The following is a 17,528-nucleotide window of genomic DNA, read 5'->3' as shown; positions in this document are numbered from 1 at the left end:
CGGCGCCTCTCTGAGGATAACTTTGGTTGGGAGGTGGAGACAAAGGCTTCCGGAGGGGGAAAGGGGAAGCGGGAGACCCTGAGATATAAACTCAGGCCCAGTTCCTGGGGGCTGTGCAACGACAGAGCAATCCTCTAGGAGAGGCATATCTACCAACCCTGGAGGGGACAGAGGTGCCGGAGAAGTTCCTGCCCTTGGGAAACCCCTAAGGGTTTCCGCTGCTTTTCCAGCCACGCTTCCAGGACACAGCAGGGCTGAACCAGAGCAAGGCTCCGGAGTATTTCCTCCCCAGGAACCTCACAGATGCCTTCCCCAATCTGCTCTCTTCCTCCTCTGAGGCTCCCAAGCCCCAACTCTGCCCGTTCAATCCACATGGGGTGAATTTATTTTCACACCACACCCGCTGCACCCCCTGCCCCGGGAATCCAAAGCCTTCCCTGGCTCCCATCCCCAGCTTTCCCAGAGCAGCAGAGCTGAGCACAGAGCCAGGCAGACAAGGCCTGGGGGAAAGGAAGGGTATTTGGGGCCCAGTATAAATAATGAAGTTCTGGACTTGGCACTCTCATTTGGGGCTACAAGGGCAACAGGATTCCTGAGGACTGTTAATATGCAGGCACTAGGCACACATGGTTTTTAGGCAACATTTAACAACCATGAGAGAAGGAATGATTATTATGTTCATTTTATTGAGGAGGTATGGTTTAGAGCAGTCAAGCAACTGCTTCACGTTCACATCATAGCAGAGCTGGGATTCAAACCCACGTCTCATTTCTCTAATCTGAAGGCATCCAAAAACTATGTAATCTGCCGCCTACCACCCACAAACTCACAACAGAAATAATTCATCAGACACGGATGTGTTGGTCTATTTATTACAACTGGCTGTCAGAGAAACCACAGGCCCCACTAAGGAGCAGGAACTAGATGACAGAGGGATGGGTAATGGATGGAGGCATGCTTACGGCTTTCTCATTTGTGGGAGCTGAGCTGAGCCCAGCCTGGTCATCAAACCTGGGGACTGTCTGGGGATGGCTGGACTCAGTCATGGAGCCAGAGTGGCAAAATCAGGGCCAGGCAGAGCAGGAGAGGTCTAATCCCCTGGGGCATGGCCCCAGCACTCATGGCCAAGGCATAGAACCTCGCCACCTCCTCGTTGGGGTTGCCCTGGGCGGGGTTGAACCACATCTGGATGCAGCGGCCACTGCCCCGGCTGTAGTTGCTGAGCTTGTAGGAGTGACTCCAGAGGCCCTCACACAGGGCTGCTGGCGTGGGGAAGTAGAACTCAAATGTGCCACAGGTGGTCCCAGTTGGACACTTGTTAGATCCTGCAGGAAGAGAGGGTAGGCACGGACATTCAGCCCCTGGGCCCAAAGCTCATTTCTGGCCCCCCTTAGAAATTCTTGCCCAACCCCAAATCCTCAAACCCCCTTTCTCCATTCTCCACCTCCATCTCCCACCCTCAGGCCCTCACCTGAGGTCCAGTTCCAGCCCTTGTGCCAGTTGGTCTTGCAGGTGTAGGAGGTGCGGCAGTCTTCCCACCAGATCTGACAGTCCTCTTTGCAGAGGGGCACGTTCAGGAGCCGTTCTTTGCGCCAGCTCTCGTTCACCTGGGGGGAGCGGGGGAAAGGGAGAGCTCCAGTCAGCCTGAGATGTTGGTAGGAACAGCCTTGACTGGAGTTGGGTGACAGCCTGCTGGGGTGGGGTGAGGGAGACACAAATACCTCCTGGATCCAGGGCCCCAGATTGGGTGAGCACTCGTACAAACAGTTGTCCTGAATGAAGTGGCGCTTGCAGGCGGGCTCCATCTTGCCACAGTGATCCCAGTTAAAGTTATACAGGGAGGAGGTGTCCCTGTGCAGCTCCTGGCTGACTTTGGCAGAGCAGCAGGCATTCTTCTTCCAGGGGATGCACTGCTGGGGGGGAAAACATGAGACTAACTGCCTCCCCAACCACAAGCTCTGCCACCTCCAGCCTCTTCCCATTTGGCTCTTGCTCTCCTGCCCCAGGTAGGTTGTTCTAGGAACGCTCACTGTTAGGACCTCTCTGTCCTTGGCCTCCAGAGACTCTGGTCTTGGGAGAGACTCAGTTACAACAGTGTGATGGGGAGGCAGGGATGGTGAGAACCTGGGAGAAACCCTGTCTTGGGGAGACAATAGCTATCATTTATACCGCGCTTGATACTTTATACAAAGTATTTTATTTTTTCACTAAAAAATAATTATTGAGCACTTGTTTTATGCCAGTTACTGTTCTAGATGCTGGGAATACAGAAGAGAACAAAACAGACAGAAATATGTGTTCTGGTGAGGGGAGACAGTAAGAACTAAAAGAGAAAAAATATATATCAGGATCTGATCAGTTATATGGAGGAAATTACAGCAGGTAATGGAAATATGGAGTATGGGATGACTGTTGAAATTTTAAATGGGGTGGTTGTGAACAGCCTCACTGGAAGGTGGCATTTTGAGCAAAGGAGGAAAGGGGATACACTATGCAGTAATATACGCTGAAGTCTCTTCCCCTTTAAACCCCTGGAGTTGCCCACCTCAGTCCTACCCCTAACCCACCACAAGGGCAAGTCCTGTCCCATTCCTCTGTGTGTCTGTGTGCTTCTTTGGGCCTCAGTTTCCTAATTTGTGTCATGTGGAGGAGAACATCATCTACCCACATCACAGGGCCCCTGGGAATATGAAATCACACCCAGAAAACACATGACACCTGGTTGGTGCTCAGTATATGATCATTCCGCCTTATTGCCGACACGGTATCCTGTCCTGAGCAGGCCACCCCTGGAATCACGCCAGCCACTCCCCCGCATCCTACCTTCATCTTCTCCCACAGTGATAACTCAGGATGTGTGTGTGTGGTGAAGGGGCTGACCCCGCGACCCCTCCCTCACCACACTGACTTCCTCTTCCTTGTCTGAACAAGCCCCCTCCCCGCCCAGAGCCACACTCCATCCTCACCTGGTCATGTAGCTTGTCCTCAGGGCCTGGCTTTATCTTGTGGTGTTTGGCATCCATGCAGACATTGAGCAGGTCTGTTCTGGCCTGGGCACTGCACTGGTAGGCCATCCAGGCCAGAAACAGCAGAAGGGGTGTCAATTTCCAGGGCATGTCTTTCTTTTCTTGCAGAGGCAGCTGTGGTTAGGGAGACCAAAGCCTGAGGGGAGAGAGTCCCATGCAGGGTGCCCCCTTCACCTCCTGCCTCAGTCTCCCCAGCTCCACACTGAAGGATGGGGTCAGACCCTGTTCCTTTAGTGTTGGGGGTCCTGAGGCTCCTTGAGACTGAAGTAGAGAAGATTGACAAAAGGGGTGGCTCCCTCACCTCAGGCTCGAAGGGCTCAGAAGGGGATCTGGGATTAGAGGGTGAGCCCTGGGGGAATCTTCCCAAGGTGGAGGAGATGCCTTGTGCTCTCACCTTCTCTCTGGACTTGATCTAAGAAAAGTAACTAAATAATTCAGGTCCATGCTCTGCTCCCCTGAAAGGGGCCAGGGACACATAGTGCCCTCATCCTGTGTCCAGCAAGTGCTCTGCCTTTAAACCCTGGATCACCTGGGTTCCCATGCCAGGTTAGAAACCCTGTTAGCCTTGGGGTGGCAGCGACCCAGCTCTGCTGAGTTCTCTGGATCAGCACAAGGATCAAGTAAGGCAACATGCAGGATGGTGTTTGGTTATAAATGGCACAGAAATGACAAGGATGGTTTTGTTTGTTTGTTTGTTTTTTTAAAGATTACATATATAAGCAGTATCATATGATACTTGTCTTTCTCTGTCTGGTTAACTTTACTTAGTAATGATAATCTCTAGGTCCATCCATGTTGTTGGAAATGGCATCATTTCATTCTTTTTTATGGCTGAGTAATATTCCATTGAATATATGTACCACATCTTCTTTATCCACTCAGTCTGTTGATGGACATTTAGGTTGCTACTGGGACTCTACTTTTTTTTTTTTAATTTATTTTTGGCTGCATTAGGTCTTTGTTACTGCACGAGGGCTTTCTTTAGTTGTGTCTAGTGGGGGCTACTACGTATTGCAGTGAGCAGGCTTCTCATTGTGGTGGCTTCTCTTGTTGCAGAGCACAGGCTCTAGGTGCGTAGGCTTCAGTAGTTGTAGCACACAGGCTCAGTAGTTGTGGCACGTGGGCTCTAGAGCGCAGGCTCAGTAGTGTGGCGCATGGGCTTAGTTGCTCCGCAGCATGTGGGATCTTCCTGGACCAGCTTGAACCCCTGTCCACTGCACCACGAGGGAAGCCCCCTGGGGTGGTTGTTTTTATTTATTTATTTATTTTTTTCCCCGGTATGCAGGCCTCTCACTGTTGTGGCCTCTACCATTGCGGAGCACAGGCTCCGGACGCGCAGGCTCAGCGGCCATGGCTCACGGGCCCAGCCGCTCTGCGGCATGTGGGATCTTCCCAGACGGGGGCACGAACCCGTGTCCCCTGCATTGGCAGGCGGATTCTCAACCACTGCGCCACCAGGGAAGCCCGGGTGGTTGTTTTTAAACAGCTTTGCTTTCTCAGACTTTTTCCTTCCCTATTCTCTGAAAGCCATTTCCTCCTGTCCACCCCCCACATCGTGACTCTGGCCTCCTCAGCTCTTTCTGGACAGATGCACCAGATCCCTACCTTATCCCTCAAAACACAAATGCAGTACCCTAGGACCTGAGGGACAACATAAAAGTCCCTCGCATTGGAGCTGCTAACCAGACAAGCACTTAGAGTCGTGGGAGACCCCCAGCAAAAGTGACGGCCCACTACTCTCTCCATGACTGCCTCTGACCTTTCACCCCACCCATGACAGATCTGTTCCTTTAGGCTCTGTCACCGAGGGACCTAAGAGTTGATAATAGAGACTTTCCTCTCCCTCCCCATTCCCCATGCAGTTGATCACCAAGCCCTGGCAAAGTCTCTCGGAAAACGTTTCTGGAATTCACTTCCCTTGGCTCTGTGTTTGGGTTAAGGTCTTCCCTCCTCCAGTTTCTTCCCCTTCAAGTCACCTTCCCCACAAGAGCCAGAGTGATCTTTCTATAGAGGGATATGCCCCGCCCCTATGCGCCAACCTGCCAAGTCTCCGCAGTATCCTGTCACCATCCCCTCCTTAGGGCAACTTGCCTGAGCCTCCTTTGCTGCTGGGCCTGGGCGCACACACAGCTCTGTCTGGATTGGCCTGTCTTCAGGTTGGCAGCAGCTCCAAACCGCGGCACTGCCCTCTGTGTTCTCTGTCCTCAGTGCCGGATAGACTGACTAGGAGCTCTGGTAAGCATAGATACAATTTCCTCTTTCAGCTCTCCTACTCTTCCTTCTCTTCGGATCCCACCCTCTTCAAGATTACTTTAGTCTGTCAAATGATCCATTCCTGTTTTCATTCATCTCTTTGTTTGTTAATTTATTCATTCCAGGGTCCACACATTCAACATGCATCAAAATCTAGATGATTGCTCATCTCCAAGGGGGATCTGCATTTTTGACCCCAAATGGTTGTTAGGATAAAGCTAACTTGAGGGGAATGGGACCTAGTGAGAAAGAACCCAGGCTTTGGGGCCAGGTCATAGGACCCAGTGATAGCTCCATCCCTCCCATAACTGTGGGAAATACCACTGAATCTTTCTCAGCTTCAGTTTGCTCACGAGAAGATTGTTGAGAATTATATGTAGAAAAGCCTGGCATATACTGAGTAGGCTTTAAAAATTTTTTTACTTAACTATGTTTGATTTATAATATTGTGTTAGCTTCAGGTATACAGCTTCAGATTCTTTTCCATTATAGGTTATTAAAAGATATTGAATATAGTTCCCTATGCTATACAGTAAATCCTTGTTGTTCATCTATTTTATATATAGTGGTGTGTATCTGTTAATCCCATACTCCTAATTTATCCTTCTCCCTCCCCTTTCCCGTTTGGTAACCATAAGTTTGTTTTCTATGTCTGTGACTCTGTTTCTATTTTGTAAATAAGTTGATTTGTATTATTATTATTATTATTATTTTGGCCACACCACACGGCAATGTATTTTTTTTTAGATTCCACATTTAAGTGATATCATATAATATTTGTCTTTTTCTGCCTGACTTATTTCACTTAGTATCGTAATCTGTACATCTATTCATATGTTGCAAATGGCAATATTTCATTTGTTTTTATGGCTGAGTAATATTCCATTGTGTGTATATACCACATTTTATCCATTCATCCATCCATGGACATTTGAGCTGCTTCCACCTTTTGACTACTGTGAAGAATGCTACTATGAACACATCTTCTTTATCCATTCATCTACTGATGGACGTTTAGGTTGCTTGAGTAGGCTTAAATGGCAGCTATCAGATTAATTTATGAGCAGCCAGATGGACACAGGTAGAAGATGAGGTACAGAAGTCAAGGGTCACAGAGAAAAATTGTCTCAAATCTGATAAATGAGAATACCTCACCATCTACTATTTCTGTAACTATAATTAAACAATTTTTTAGCTGTTTAAAAAATTGTGGTAAAATACAGACTATGTAAAATTTACTGCCTTAACCATTTTAAGTATACAATTCAGTAGTGTTAAGTATATTCATATTATGCAACAAATCTCTAGGACATTTTCATCCTGTTAAACTGAAACTCTATTTCCATTAGTCAGCAGCCCCCCATTTCCTCCTCTCCCCAGTCCTCAGTAACCACCATTCAACCTTCTGTCTCTAAGGATTTGACTCCTCTAGATACCTCATATCATTGGGGTCATACATTATTTGTCCTTTTGGGACTGGCTTATTTCACTTAGCATAATGTCCTCAAGGTTCACCCATGTGTCAGAATTTCATTCCTTTTTATAGCTGAATAATATTCCATTGTGTGTATATACCATATTTTATCCATTCATCCATCCATGGACACATGAGCTGCTTCCACCTTCTGACTATTGTGAAGAATGCTACTATGAACACAGGTATACAACTATCTCTTTGGGACCCTGCTTTCAATTCTTTTGGTTATATAACCAGAAGTGGAATAGCTGGATCATATGGTAATTCTATTTTTAATTTTTGGGGAACTGTCATACTGTTTTCCAAAATGGTTGCACAACTTTACATTTCCACCAGCAGTGTACAAGGATTTCAATTTCTCCACATCCTGGCCACACTTGTTATTTTCTGTTGGTTTGTTTGTTTCTTTAATAGTAGCCATCCTAGTGGGTATGAGGTGGTATGTCACTGTGATTTTGATTTGCATTTCTCTAATGATTAGTAATGTTGAGCCTTTTTTCATATGCTTGGGGCCTCTCACTGCTGCGGCCTCTCCCGTTGCGGAGCACAGGCCCCGGACACGCAGGCCCAGCGGCCACGGTTCACAGGCCTAGCCGCTCCACATCATGTGGGATTCTTCCGGACCAGGGCACGAACCCGCGTCCCCTGCATCGGCAGGCGGACTCCCAACCACTGCGCCACCAGGGAAGCCTTGCCCATTTTTTAACCAGGTTATTTTGTTATTGTTAAATTATAGGAGTTCTTTATATATTCTGGATTAACCCCTTATCAGATATATGATTTGCAAATATTTTCTCCCATTCTGTATGTTGCCTTTCATTCTATTGTCTTTTGGTGCACAGAAGTTTTAAATTTTGATGTAGTCCAATTTTTCTTTATTTTTTCTTTTGTTACCTGTGCTTTTGCTATCATATCCAAGAAATCACTGCCTAATGTAATGTTATGAAGCTCTTCCCCTACGTTTTCTTACAGTTTTATAGTTTTAGCTCTTATGGTTAGGCCTTTGATCCATTTTGAGTTAGTTTTTGTGTGTGGTGTAAAATAGAGTCCAACTTAATTTTTTTGCATGTGAATATTCAGTTGTGTCCGTGCACCATATTTTGAAAGGATTATTCTTTCCCCTCTTGCACTGTCTTAGCACTGTTGTCAAATTTCTGGACTCTCAGCTCTATCCTGCTACTGCACTTTCTTATAGTTTTGTAGTAAGTTTTAAAATCAGGAAGTGTGAGTCCTCTAATTTTGTTCTTTATCAAGATTGTTTTGGCTATTGTAGGTCTCTTTCATGTCCATATGGATTTTAGGATCAGGTTGTCAGTTACTCCAAAATAGCCAGATGAGATTTTGATAAGAATTGAGTTCAATCTGTAGATCAATTTGGGGAGTATTGTCCTCATAACAATATTAAGTCTTCTCATTGATGAACATGGAATTTCTTTCCATTTATTTAGGTTTTTCGTTTCTTTCAACAATGTCTTGTAATTTTCAGTGTACAAGTTTTTTGCTGTTGTTGTTGTTTTTTAATTTGACCTCGCCATGTGGCATGTGCGATCTTATTTCCCTGGCCCAGGGATTGAACCCACACCCCTTGCAGTGGAAGTACAGAGTCTTAACCACTGGACTGCCAGGGAAGTCCCCTGTGCAAGTCTTTTACTTCATTTGTTAAATTTTTTCTGTGTATTTGATTCTTTTTCAAGCTATTGTGAATGGAACTGTATCCTTACATTTATTTTTGTATTGTTCATTGCTAGTGTATAGAAATACAAATGATTTTTGCATATTGATCTGGTATCCTACAAAGTTGCTGAACTCACTTGTTAGTAATCATGTGTTTGAGGATTCCTTAGGATTTTCTATATAGAATGTCACATCATTTGTGAATAGAAATAGTTTTACTTCTAGCTTTCCAATTTGTATGGATCTTATTTCTTTTTCTTCACTAATAGCCCTAGCTACAACTTTTATACAGCATTGAGTAGACATGATGAGAGTGGATATACCTGTCTTATTGCTGATCTTAGGGGTAAAGCCTTTTGGCATAGAACAGGATGTTAGCTGTGGGTTTTTCATGGATGTCCTTTATCACATTGGGGAAAATCCCTTCTATTCCTTGTTTGTTCAGTGCTTTATTTTGTTTTTTTAACAAAAGGATTTTGGATTTTGTCAAATGATGTTCCTGCATCCATTGAGATGATCATGTGGTTTTGTATTTTATTCTAGTAATATGGTGTATTAAATCAATTAATTTTGAGGTGTTAAACCAACTTGCATTCTTTAGATTCCCCCAGCTGGTAATGGTGTATAATCCTTTTTATATGCTTCTGGGTTCAGTTTGATGTTTTGTTGAGAAGATTTATGTCTTTATTCATAAAAGATGTTGGTCTGTAGTTTTCTTTTCTTGTCATGACTTTGTCTGATTTTATATCAGAGTAACACTGGTCTCATAGAATGAGTTGGGGAGTGTTCTCTCCCCTTCTTTTTTGAAAGAATTTGTGAAGGATTGGTATTAATTATTCTTTAAACATTTGGTAGAATGCATCACTGAGGCCATCTGGGCCTGAGCTTTTCTTTGAGGAAGTTTTAAAATGACTAATTCAGGGGACTTCCCTGGTGATACAGTGGTTAAGACTCTGCGCTTCCACTGCAGGGGGCATGGGTTCTGGTTGGGGGAACTAAGATCCCGCATGCCTCAGCGCAGCCAAAATAAATAGATAAATACATAAATAAAATTTTAAAAATACTAATTCAATCACGTTACCTGTTATAGGTATACTTAAATGTTTTACTTATTCTGGTGTCATCTTTGGTAGCTAGTATCTAGGAATTTGTCCATTTCATTTATGTTATATAATTTTTTGACTTACAGTTGTTCATAGTATTCTCTTACAATGCTTTTTATTTCTGTAAGGATAATAGTGATGTCCCCTCTCTTACTCATGATTTTAATAATTTGATTCTTCTCTCTTTTTTTCTTAAAATCAATGTAGCTAAAGACATCAGTTTTGTTTATCTTTTCATAAAACCAACTTTTGGTTTTCTTCATTTTCTCTATTGTTTTTCTATCCTCTGTTCCATTTATTTTTGCTTTACTCATTATTTCTTTCCTTCTTCTGGCTTTGGGTTTATTTTGTTCTTTGTCTATTTTATTTTTGTAAGGTAATAGGTTAATTATTGATTTAAAATCTTTCTTCTTTTTTAATATAGGTATTTATAGCTCTAAATTTCCCTCTAAGCACTGCTTTAGCTGCATCCAATAAGTTTTTTTAAATAAATTTATTTATTTATTCATTTTATTTAATTTTTTTTCCTGCATTGTGTCTTTGCTTGCATGCAGGTTTTCTCTAGTTGCTGAGAGTGGGGGCTACTCTTTGTTGTGGTGCGCAGGCCTCTCATTGTGGTGGCTTCTCATTGCAGAGCACAGGCTCTAGGCACGTGGGCTTCAGTAGTTGTGGCACACAGGCTTCAGTAGTTGTAGCATACAGACTTAGTTGCTCTGTGGCATGTGGGATCTTCCTGGACCAGGGCTCGAACCCATGTCCCCTGCATTGGCAGGTGGATTCTTAACCATTGCGCCACCAGGGAAGCCCCCCAATAAGTTTTGATATTCTTCATTTTCATTTCATTAAAGTTTTTTCTAATATCTCTTGTGATTTATTCTTTTACTCATTGATAATTTAGGAGTGTATTATTTAACTTACACATATTAGTAAATTTCCTAAATCTTCCTCTTTTTTTGATTTCCAGTTTCATTCCATTGGGTTCAGAGAACATACTTTCAACTCTTTTAAATGTATTGGTGCTTTTTTAAATGGCCAAACATATGATGTTCCATATGCACTTGAGAAGAATATCTATTATTCTGTTGTTTGTTGATGTGTTCTACAGATATCTGCTAGGTCTAGCTGGTTTATAATGTTGTGCAAGTCTTCTATTTCCCTGTTGATCTTCTGCCAAGTTATTCTATTCATTTTTGGTAGGGGGTATTGAAATCTCCAACTGTTATTATTGAATTCTGTAGTTCTGTGCTCAATTCTGTCAGTTTTTTACTTCATGTATTTTGGAACTCTATATTTATGTTTATAATTATGTGTTCCTGATGGATTGACCCTTTTATCATTATAAAATGCTTTTCTTTGCCTCTTAACAATTTTTGTCTTAAATTCTATTTGTCTGATATCATTTTAACCATCCCAGATATCTTTTGATTATTTTTTGCATAATGTATCTTTTTTCCATCCTTTAATTTCAACTTTTCATCTATGAATCTACAGTGTGAGTCATGTAGCCAGCATTTGGTAGGATAATGATTTTTTATCTGCTAATCTCTGTACTTTTATTGGAGTATTTAATCCATTTATATAAAATGTAATTACTAATGAGATGTTTTACATCTTTAATTTTATTTGCTTTATATATATTGTTTGTCTTTTTTGTTCCTCTGTTTCTCCATTACTGCCGTCTTTGTGTTTAATTCATATTTTGTAGTGTACCATTTTAATGCCTTTGTTGTTTCTTTTACTATAATTTTTGAGTTTTTTCTTACTAGTTGCTCTGAGATTACAACTAACATCATGATTTATAACAATCTATTTGATGTTAATACCGAGTTTCAATCGTATTCAAAACTTTGCTCCAGGGCTTCCCTGGTGGCGCAGTGGTTGAGAGTCCACCTGCCAATGCAGGAGACACGGGTTTGTGCCCTGGTCCGGGAAGATCCCACATGCCGTGGAGCGGCTGGGCCCGTGAGCCATGGCCGCTGAGCCTGCGCACCTGGAGCCTATGCTCCACAACGGGAGAGGCCACAACAGTGAGAGGCCCGTGAGCCGCAAAAAACAAACAAACAAAAAAACAAACAAACAAAAAAACAAACAAACAAAAACAAAACTTTGCTCCAGTACAGCTTCATTCCCTCCCCCACTCCTTTGTACTATTATTGTCATACAAATTATAATTTTATACATTATGAACATATCAACAGACTTTTAATAATTATTATTTTACACAGCTGTCTTTTTCCATTAGATAGGATAAGAGAAGTGTTACAACGTAAATGCATTTATACCATATTTTATATTTCTTTGTATATTAACTTTTACTTATGCTCTTGATTTCTTCATGGGAATTCACATACTGTCTGGTGGCCTTTCATTTCAGCTTGAAGAACAACCTTTAGTATTTCTTGTAAAGAATGTCTGCTAGCAACAAATTCTCTCAGTTTTGGTTTATTTGGGTATGTCTTAATTTCGCCTTCCTTTTTTAAAAAAAAAAATTATTTATTTATTTATGTGGTTGCACTGGGTCTTAGTTGCAGCATGTGGGCTCCTTAATTGCAGCACATGGGCTCCTTAGTTGTGGCATGCATGTGGGATCTTGTTCCCTGACCAGGGATTGAACCCAGGCCCCCTGCATTGGGAGTGCAGAGTCTTAACCACTGTGCCGCCAGGGAAAGTCCCTCTCCTTCATTTTTGAAGGATAATTTTTCTGGTTATAGAATTCTTTTTTTCTTCTTTTTCTTTTTAATTTTGGCTAAACCATGCAGCTTGCGGGGTTTTAGTTCCCTGACCAGGGATTAAACCCTTGCCCTTGGCAGTGAAAGCAGGGAGTCCTAACCACTGGACCACCAGGGAATTCCCCTTGGTTATAGAATTCTTTTTTTTTTTTTTTTTTTTTTTTTTTTTTGCGGTATGCGGGCCTCTCACTTTTGTGGCCTCTCCCGCTGCGGAGCACAGGCTCCGGACACGCAGGCCCAGCAGCCATGGCTCACGGGCCCAGCTGCTCCGCGGCATGTGGGATCCTCCCAGACCGGGGCACGAACCCGTGTCCCCTGCATCGGCAGGCGGACTCTCAACCACTGCGCCACCAGGGAAGCCCAGTTATAGAATTCTTGATTGAACTTTTTCACTTCAGCACTTTGAGTATATCATCCCACTGCCTCCTGGCTTTCATAGTTTCTGATGAGACATTAGCAGTTACTCTTATTGAGGGTACTTTGTACATAAATTGTTTTTCTATTGCTGCTTGTAAGATTCTCTCTTTGTCTTCCAGTAGTTTGACTCTGTTGTGTTTAAGTGTGAATTTCTTTGAGTTTATATTATCTTGACGTCATTGAACTTCTTAGATGTGTAGATTAATGTTTTTCATAAAATCTGAGATTAAGCCATGATTTCTCCAATACTATAATATTTATGTCTTCCCCCACTTATAGAACTCCCATTGTGCATATTTTGGTATGCATGATGGTTATCACCACAAGTCCCTGAGGCTGTGTTCATTTTTCCTTCGTTTTTTTTTGTTCTTAAGAATGGACAATTTCTGTTTTCCATCTTCACATTTATAGATTCTTGAAACCTGAAGCCACTTCAAACCTGCTACTGAGCACCTCTATTAAACAAAACTTTTATTCAGTCTTTCTTTTTTGAGAGCAGCTTAAGGTTCACAATGAAATTGAAGGGAAGGTATAGAAATTTCCTATATATCCCCTGCCCCCATAGGTACATAGCTTCCTCCATTATAACATCCCCAACCAGAGTGGTACGTTGTTACAATTGATGAACCTACATTGACACATCTTAATCAGCCAAAGTCCATAATTTACATTAGGGTTCACTCTTGGTGCTGTACATGCAATGAATTTGGACAAATGAATAATTGTATCCATCATTATAATATACAGAGTATTTTCACTGCACTAAAAATCCTCTGTGCTCTGCCTACACCCCCCTCCCCACAATCCCAGCAACCACTGATCCTTTTGCTATCTCTATACTTTTGCCTTTTCCAAATGTCATATAGTTAGAAACATACGGTATGTAGCTTTTTCATTTTGGCTTCTTCCACTTAGTAATATATATTTACGGTTCCTCCATATACTTTTAATAAAATATTTATTTATTTAATTTATTTATTTTCTTTATTTTTTTGGCTGCATCCAGTCTTAGTTGTGGCACGCGGGCTCTTTGTCATAGCGCATGGGCTTCTTTCTAGTTGTGGCATGTGGGTTTTTTTTCTCTAGTTGTGGTGTGCAGGCTCCAGGACACATGTGGCCTCTGTAGTTTGCGGCACATGGACCGTCTTGTTGAGGCGCTTGAGCTCAGTAGTTGTGGTTCGCCAGCTGAGTTGCCCCACGGCACGTGGGATCTTAGTTCCCTGACCAGGGATTGAACCCACGTCCCCTGCATTGGAAGGTGGATTCTTAACCACTGGATCACCAGGGAAGTCCCCAGTTCCCCCATGTCTTTTCATGGCTTGATAGTTAATTTCTTTTTAGTGTTGAATAATATTCCATTATCTGGGTGTACCACAGTTTATTTACCCACTCACCTACTGAAGGACATCTTGGTTGCTTCCAAGGTTTAGCAATTATGAATAAAGCTGCTGTAGACATTAATGTGCAGGTCTTAGTGTAGAAATAACTTTTCAAGTCCTTTGGGTAAATACTAAGGAGCATGAGTGCTGGATCATGTGGTAAGAGTATGTTTAGTTTTTTAAGAAACCATCAAATTGTCTTCCAAAGTGGCTATACTACTGTGCATTCCCACCAGCAATGAATGAAAGTTCCTTTTGGTCCACATCCTCACCAGTATTTGGTGTTGTCAGTGTTCCAGATTCTGGCCATTCTAACAGGTGTGTAATGGTATCATATTGTTGTTGTTTTTTTACAAATAAATAAATTTATTTATTTATTTATTTATTTATGGCTGCGTTGGATCTTCGTTGCTGTGTGCGGGCTTTCTCTAGTTGAAGTGAGCAGGGGCTACTTTTCATTACAGTGTGTGGGCTTCTCATTGCAGTGGCTTCTCTTGTTGTGGAGCACGGGCTGTAGAGTGCAGCCTCAGTGGTTTTGGCGCATGGGCTTAGTTGCTCTGTGGCATGTGGAATCTTCCCAGACCAGGGCTCAAACCCATGTCCCCTGTGTTGTCAGGTGGATTCTTAACCACTGTGCCACCAGGGAAGCCCCATGTTGTTGTTTTAATTTGCATTTCCTAATGACATATAATGTGCAGCATGTTTTCATATGCTTATTTGCCATCTGTATATCTTTGATGAAGTATTTGTTAATTAATGTCTTTGGCCCATTTTTTAAAATCAGGTTGTTTTCTTATTGTTTAGTTTTAAAAGTTCTTTGTATATTTTGGATAACAGGCATTTATCAGATATATCTTTTGCAGATATGTTTTCCCAGTCTGTGGCTTGTCCTTTCACCTTTCACTCTCTTGACAATGTCTTTTTTTTTTTTTTTTTTGACATGCTGCGCGGCTTGCGGTATCTTAGTTCCTCAACTAGGGATCGAACTCAGGCCCCGTCAATGAAAGCATTGAGTCCTAACCACTGGACCTACAGGGAATTTCCAACAATGTTTTTAATTGTGCAAAAATTTTTAATTTTGATTAAATCTAGCTTATCAGTTCTTTCTTTCATGGATCTTGCCTTTGGATCATCACCTAACCCAGAGCTGAGGGATTGGAGCCTTCTCAGGTATTTCCTGGACATATTCATTGTTCTGCAAATGCACATGAATTCAAGATCCCCAGGTAGAGATGTCAGAGCTTTTCAAAGCTCCCTTTTGGCATCTCATTCCCTGATGTTCCTTTTAAGTTTTTTGTCCTGCCTCTTGTTTGCCACAACTGGTAGGAAGCTGGGATGTCAAATAATTTGCTGCTGATTATTTAGACAAACATCTAGGCATTGGGTTTCTCACTGGGTTGGCTCATGAGTCAGACAAGCCCTGTGAATGGGGCTCTTAACAGAGCTTCCAGATAGATCAAGTAGTGACAGTTCTCTAGGGATAGGGCTTTTTGGGGAGATCCGCACCCTCTCTGCCCCCTCTAGTGGCTGCTAGGCCACTGGTTTTCATCACTACTGTAGTTGTGAGGCTGCTGATTTTGGAGACTACTGTGGAGTTGCGGAGAGGAGGATGGGAAAAAGCAAAAGTATCACAAAGTTCACTGTTCCTACTGATATTCAGCCATTTTTCTTGAATAAATTCTCCTTAGGTTTTTGAAAGCTTTGATTAATTTCCAGAGTTCTGGAAAAGTTGATTTTGACAAGTTTTGCCAGTGTTATTGCTTTTATGGAGGAGTGGATTTTCAGATGTCCTTACTTTGTCATTCCAGAAGTGCTTCTTCAGATTACTTCTATTTTAAGAAGCATAAAGCTTTAAATAATATTGGTCACTTGTAAGTAAAATGGTCTTTGAGTATAGAGTCTACTGTTAACACGAATAAATAAAAGTTATTTTTTGTTTCCTGTGTGTTTTGCCCTCATAGCAAAGTTTAGGTCCTTATCAACCTGAATTTGAACTTTCACTTCTCAAAAACACATGTTAATTTTTTGGGCTTTGTGCTGACTTGCATCATGCTGTTGGGTCATGATATAACATGAAACAGTAGGATCCCTCATTTCTAGAGAAGTTAAAATTCTTGGTGACAAGGTTGTTATAAAATATAGTTTTCTTATTAATAACACAGCCAAGACTGAGGCTCTTTCCTGACAACACTTTTTTTTTCTGTTTCCCTTCTCCAAGATCAAGTCCTAAATTCAGAATAATAAAACTATCAAGGCATATTTTACACCAAAATCATTTTGGCACTTCCCAGACAGCTGCTAGAATACATAAAAAATTTGCTCCCTCACAGCATGGTACTCATAAGTAAAGAAGGAGGCAAGGAGGGATGCTAAAAATAGTTAGGTATAATTGGTATGCTCTGTGTTTTAAAATTCAGCTTATCAGTATCCTAAGAGCTGCCCTGTACATCGTGTTCACATTGTGGAGAAAGACGTTAGAGCAAAGAGAGGAATTCGTCCTTTCTAGAGGATTTCTATACAAGGTAAAGGATTGTGTCTGTGAATGTTTAGTGATTGCAGACTTTCCCAGATGAGTAAAAGCACACCCATTTTAATAAGCAAGGGTCTGCATGACGACTGTCAACAAATCTATTTCCAAGATGATTTTATCCTTTATTTTAAAATAATCTTGTATTATTGATAGTAATTTTCATGCACATCTTACAAAACAGACTGTAAGGCCCTCAAGATTTCTAAATACATCCACTGTCCATATCGCCCTTGGAGCTGAGGCAAATGGAGAGGACAAATGGAATTATAAAAAATAAGTTGGTTAAATTGATTGAGAAGACAAACTCTCCTTGTCCACCTCTTCCTCTCCAGGTTCTAATAATATGTTCTCCTCAAAACAGCTATCAACTGAGACCTCATGAAATATAGCAGTTGACAGTAAGTTCATGCTCTGTTGTATTACACCCCAGTGAAAATTCTTCTCTCTTTTATTCTGGTATTAGAAATTAATAGATTGACCGATCTTCCATGCTAACAAGGAGTTTCTCTTCTCTCCTTTTGTTTTCCTGAAGATCCTACCATAATTGACTGACTGGAAAATAGACTCATGGATCTGACATCACCACCATAAACTAATGCTTGGATGATTCAAGCTGTCAGAGCCCTGGGACTTGAGACTTCCAGAAAAACTCCAGCCCCAAAGCAGAAGACTTCTATGGAGAAAGATGCTAAGCCACAAACAGGTAACAAGAAATAATTTTTAAAGAATTAGGGAAGTTGATGAAGGCGATATGATTGTGGTTATTATGCTGGTATTTTTGGTAATATGCTTCATGTTCTTTTTTTGATTAGTCATATGATGCAGCCCTTTTTGTTTCCCCTGGCTGTGGTCTCTAACCCTCAATTCAGTAGACCGTACTTGGGCCAACCGCAATAAACACTCTCTCTAAAAAAAATTCTTGGCAGTGGGCCACTCTCCT

General features: G+C 41.9%; 2 protein-coding genes across 9 annotated transcripts in view; one reads left to right on the top strand and one right to left on the bottom strand.

Annotated features, from left to right (window-relative positions):
• ANAPC15 (anaphase promoting complex subunit 15) overlaps nucleotides 1-17,528 on the top strand; it is a 76,110-nt gene that overhangs the window by 473 nt on the left and 58,109 nt on the right. For all 3 annotated transcript variants that reach the window (XM_067038819.1, XM_067038818.1, XM_067038824.1), the window contains exon 2: nucleotides 17,121-17,291. In XM_067038819.1, coding sequence (XP_066894920.1) covers nucleotides 17,192-17,291 — 100 coding nt within the window. In that variant the 5' untranslated portion in view covers nucleotides 17,121-17,191. The remainder of the gene's footprint in view (nucleotides 1-17,120; nucleotides 17,292-17,528) is intronic.
• On the bottom strand, nucleotides 839-5,260 carry FOLR2 (folate receptor beta). 6 transcript variants are annotated; one of them, XM_067038815.1, is made up of 5 exons: nucleotides 5,118-5,260; nucleotides 2,967-3,140; nucleotides 1,722-1,913; nucleotides 1,472-1,607; nucleotides 839-1,325 (listed from the first exon to the last, which is right to left on the bottom strand). In XM_067038815.1, exons 2-5 carry the CDS (start codon nucleotides 3,114-3,116, stop codon nucleotides 1,039-1,041), a joined length of 765 nt encoding a protein of 254 aa, XP_066894916.1. In that variant the 5' UTR covers nucleotides 3,117-3,140; nucleotides 5,118-5,260; the 3' UTR covers nucleotides 839-1,038. The 6 variants fall into 6 exon arrangements, with proteins under 6 accessions (XP_066894916.1, XP_066894913.1, XP_066894917.1 ...); XM_067038812.1 differs by having other exon boundaries at nucleotides 2,967-3,162; nucleotides 5,118-5,252; XM_067038816.1 differs by having other exon boundaries at nucleotides 1,722-1,910; nucleotides 2,967-3,162; nucleotides 5,118-5,252.

Source organism: Kogia breviceps, chromosome 7 (assembly GCF_026419965.1).
Source record: "Kogia breviceps isolate mKogBre1 chromosome 7, mKogBre1 haplotype 1, whole genome shotgun sequence".
Classification (NCBI taxonomy): Eukaryota; Metazoa; Chordata; class Mammalia; order Artiodactyla; family Physeteridae; genus Kogia; species Kogia breviceps.
This window is presented reverse-complemented; position numbering and strand designations above follow the sequence as displayed.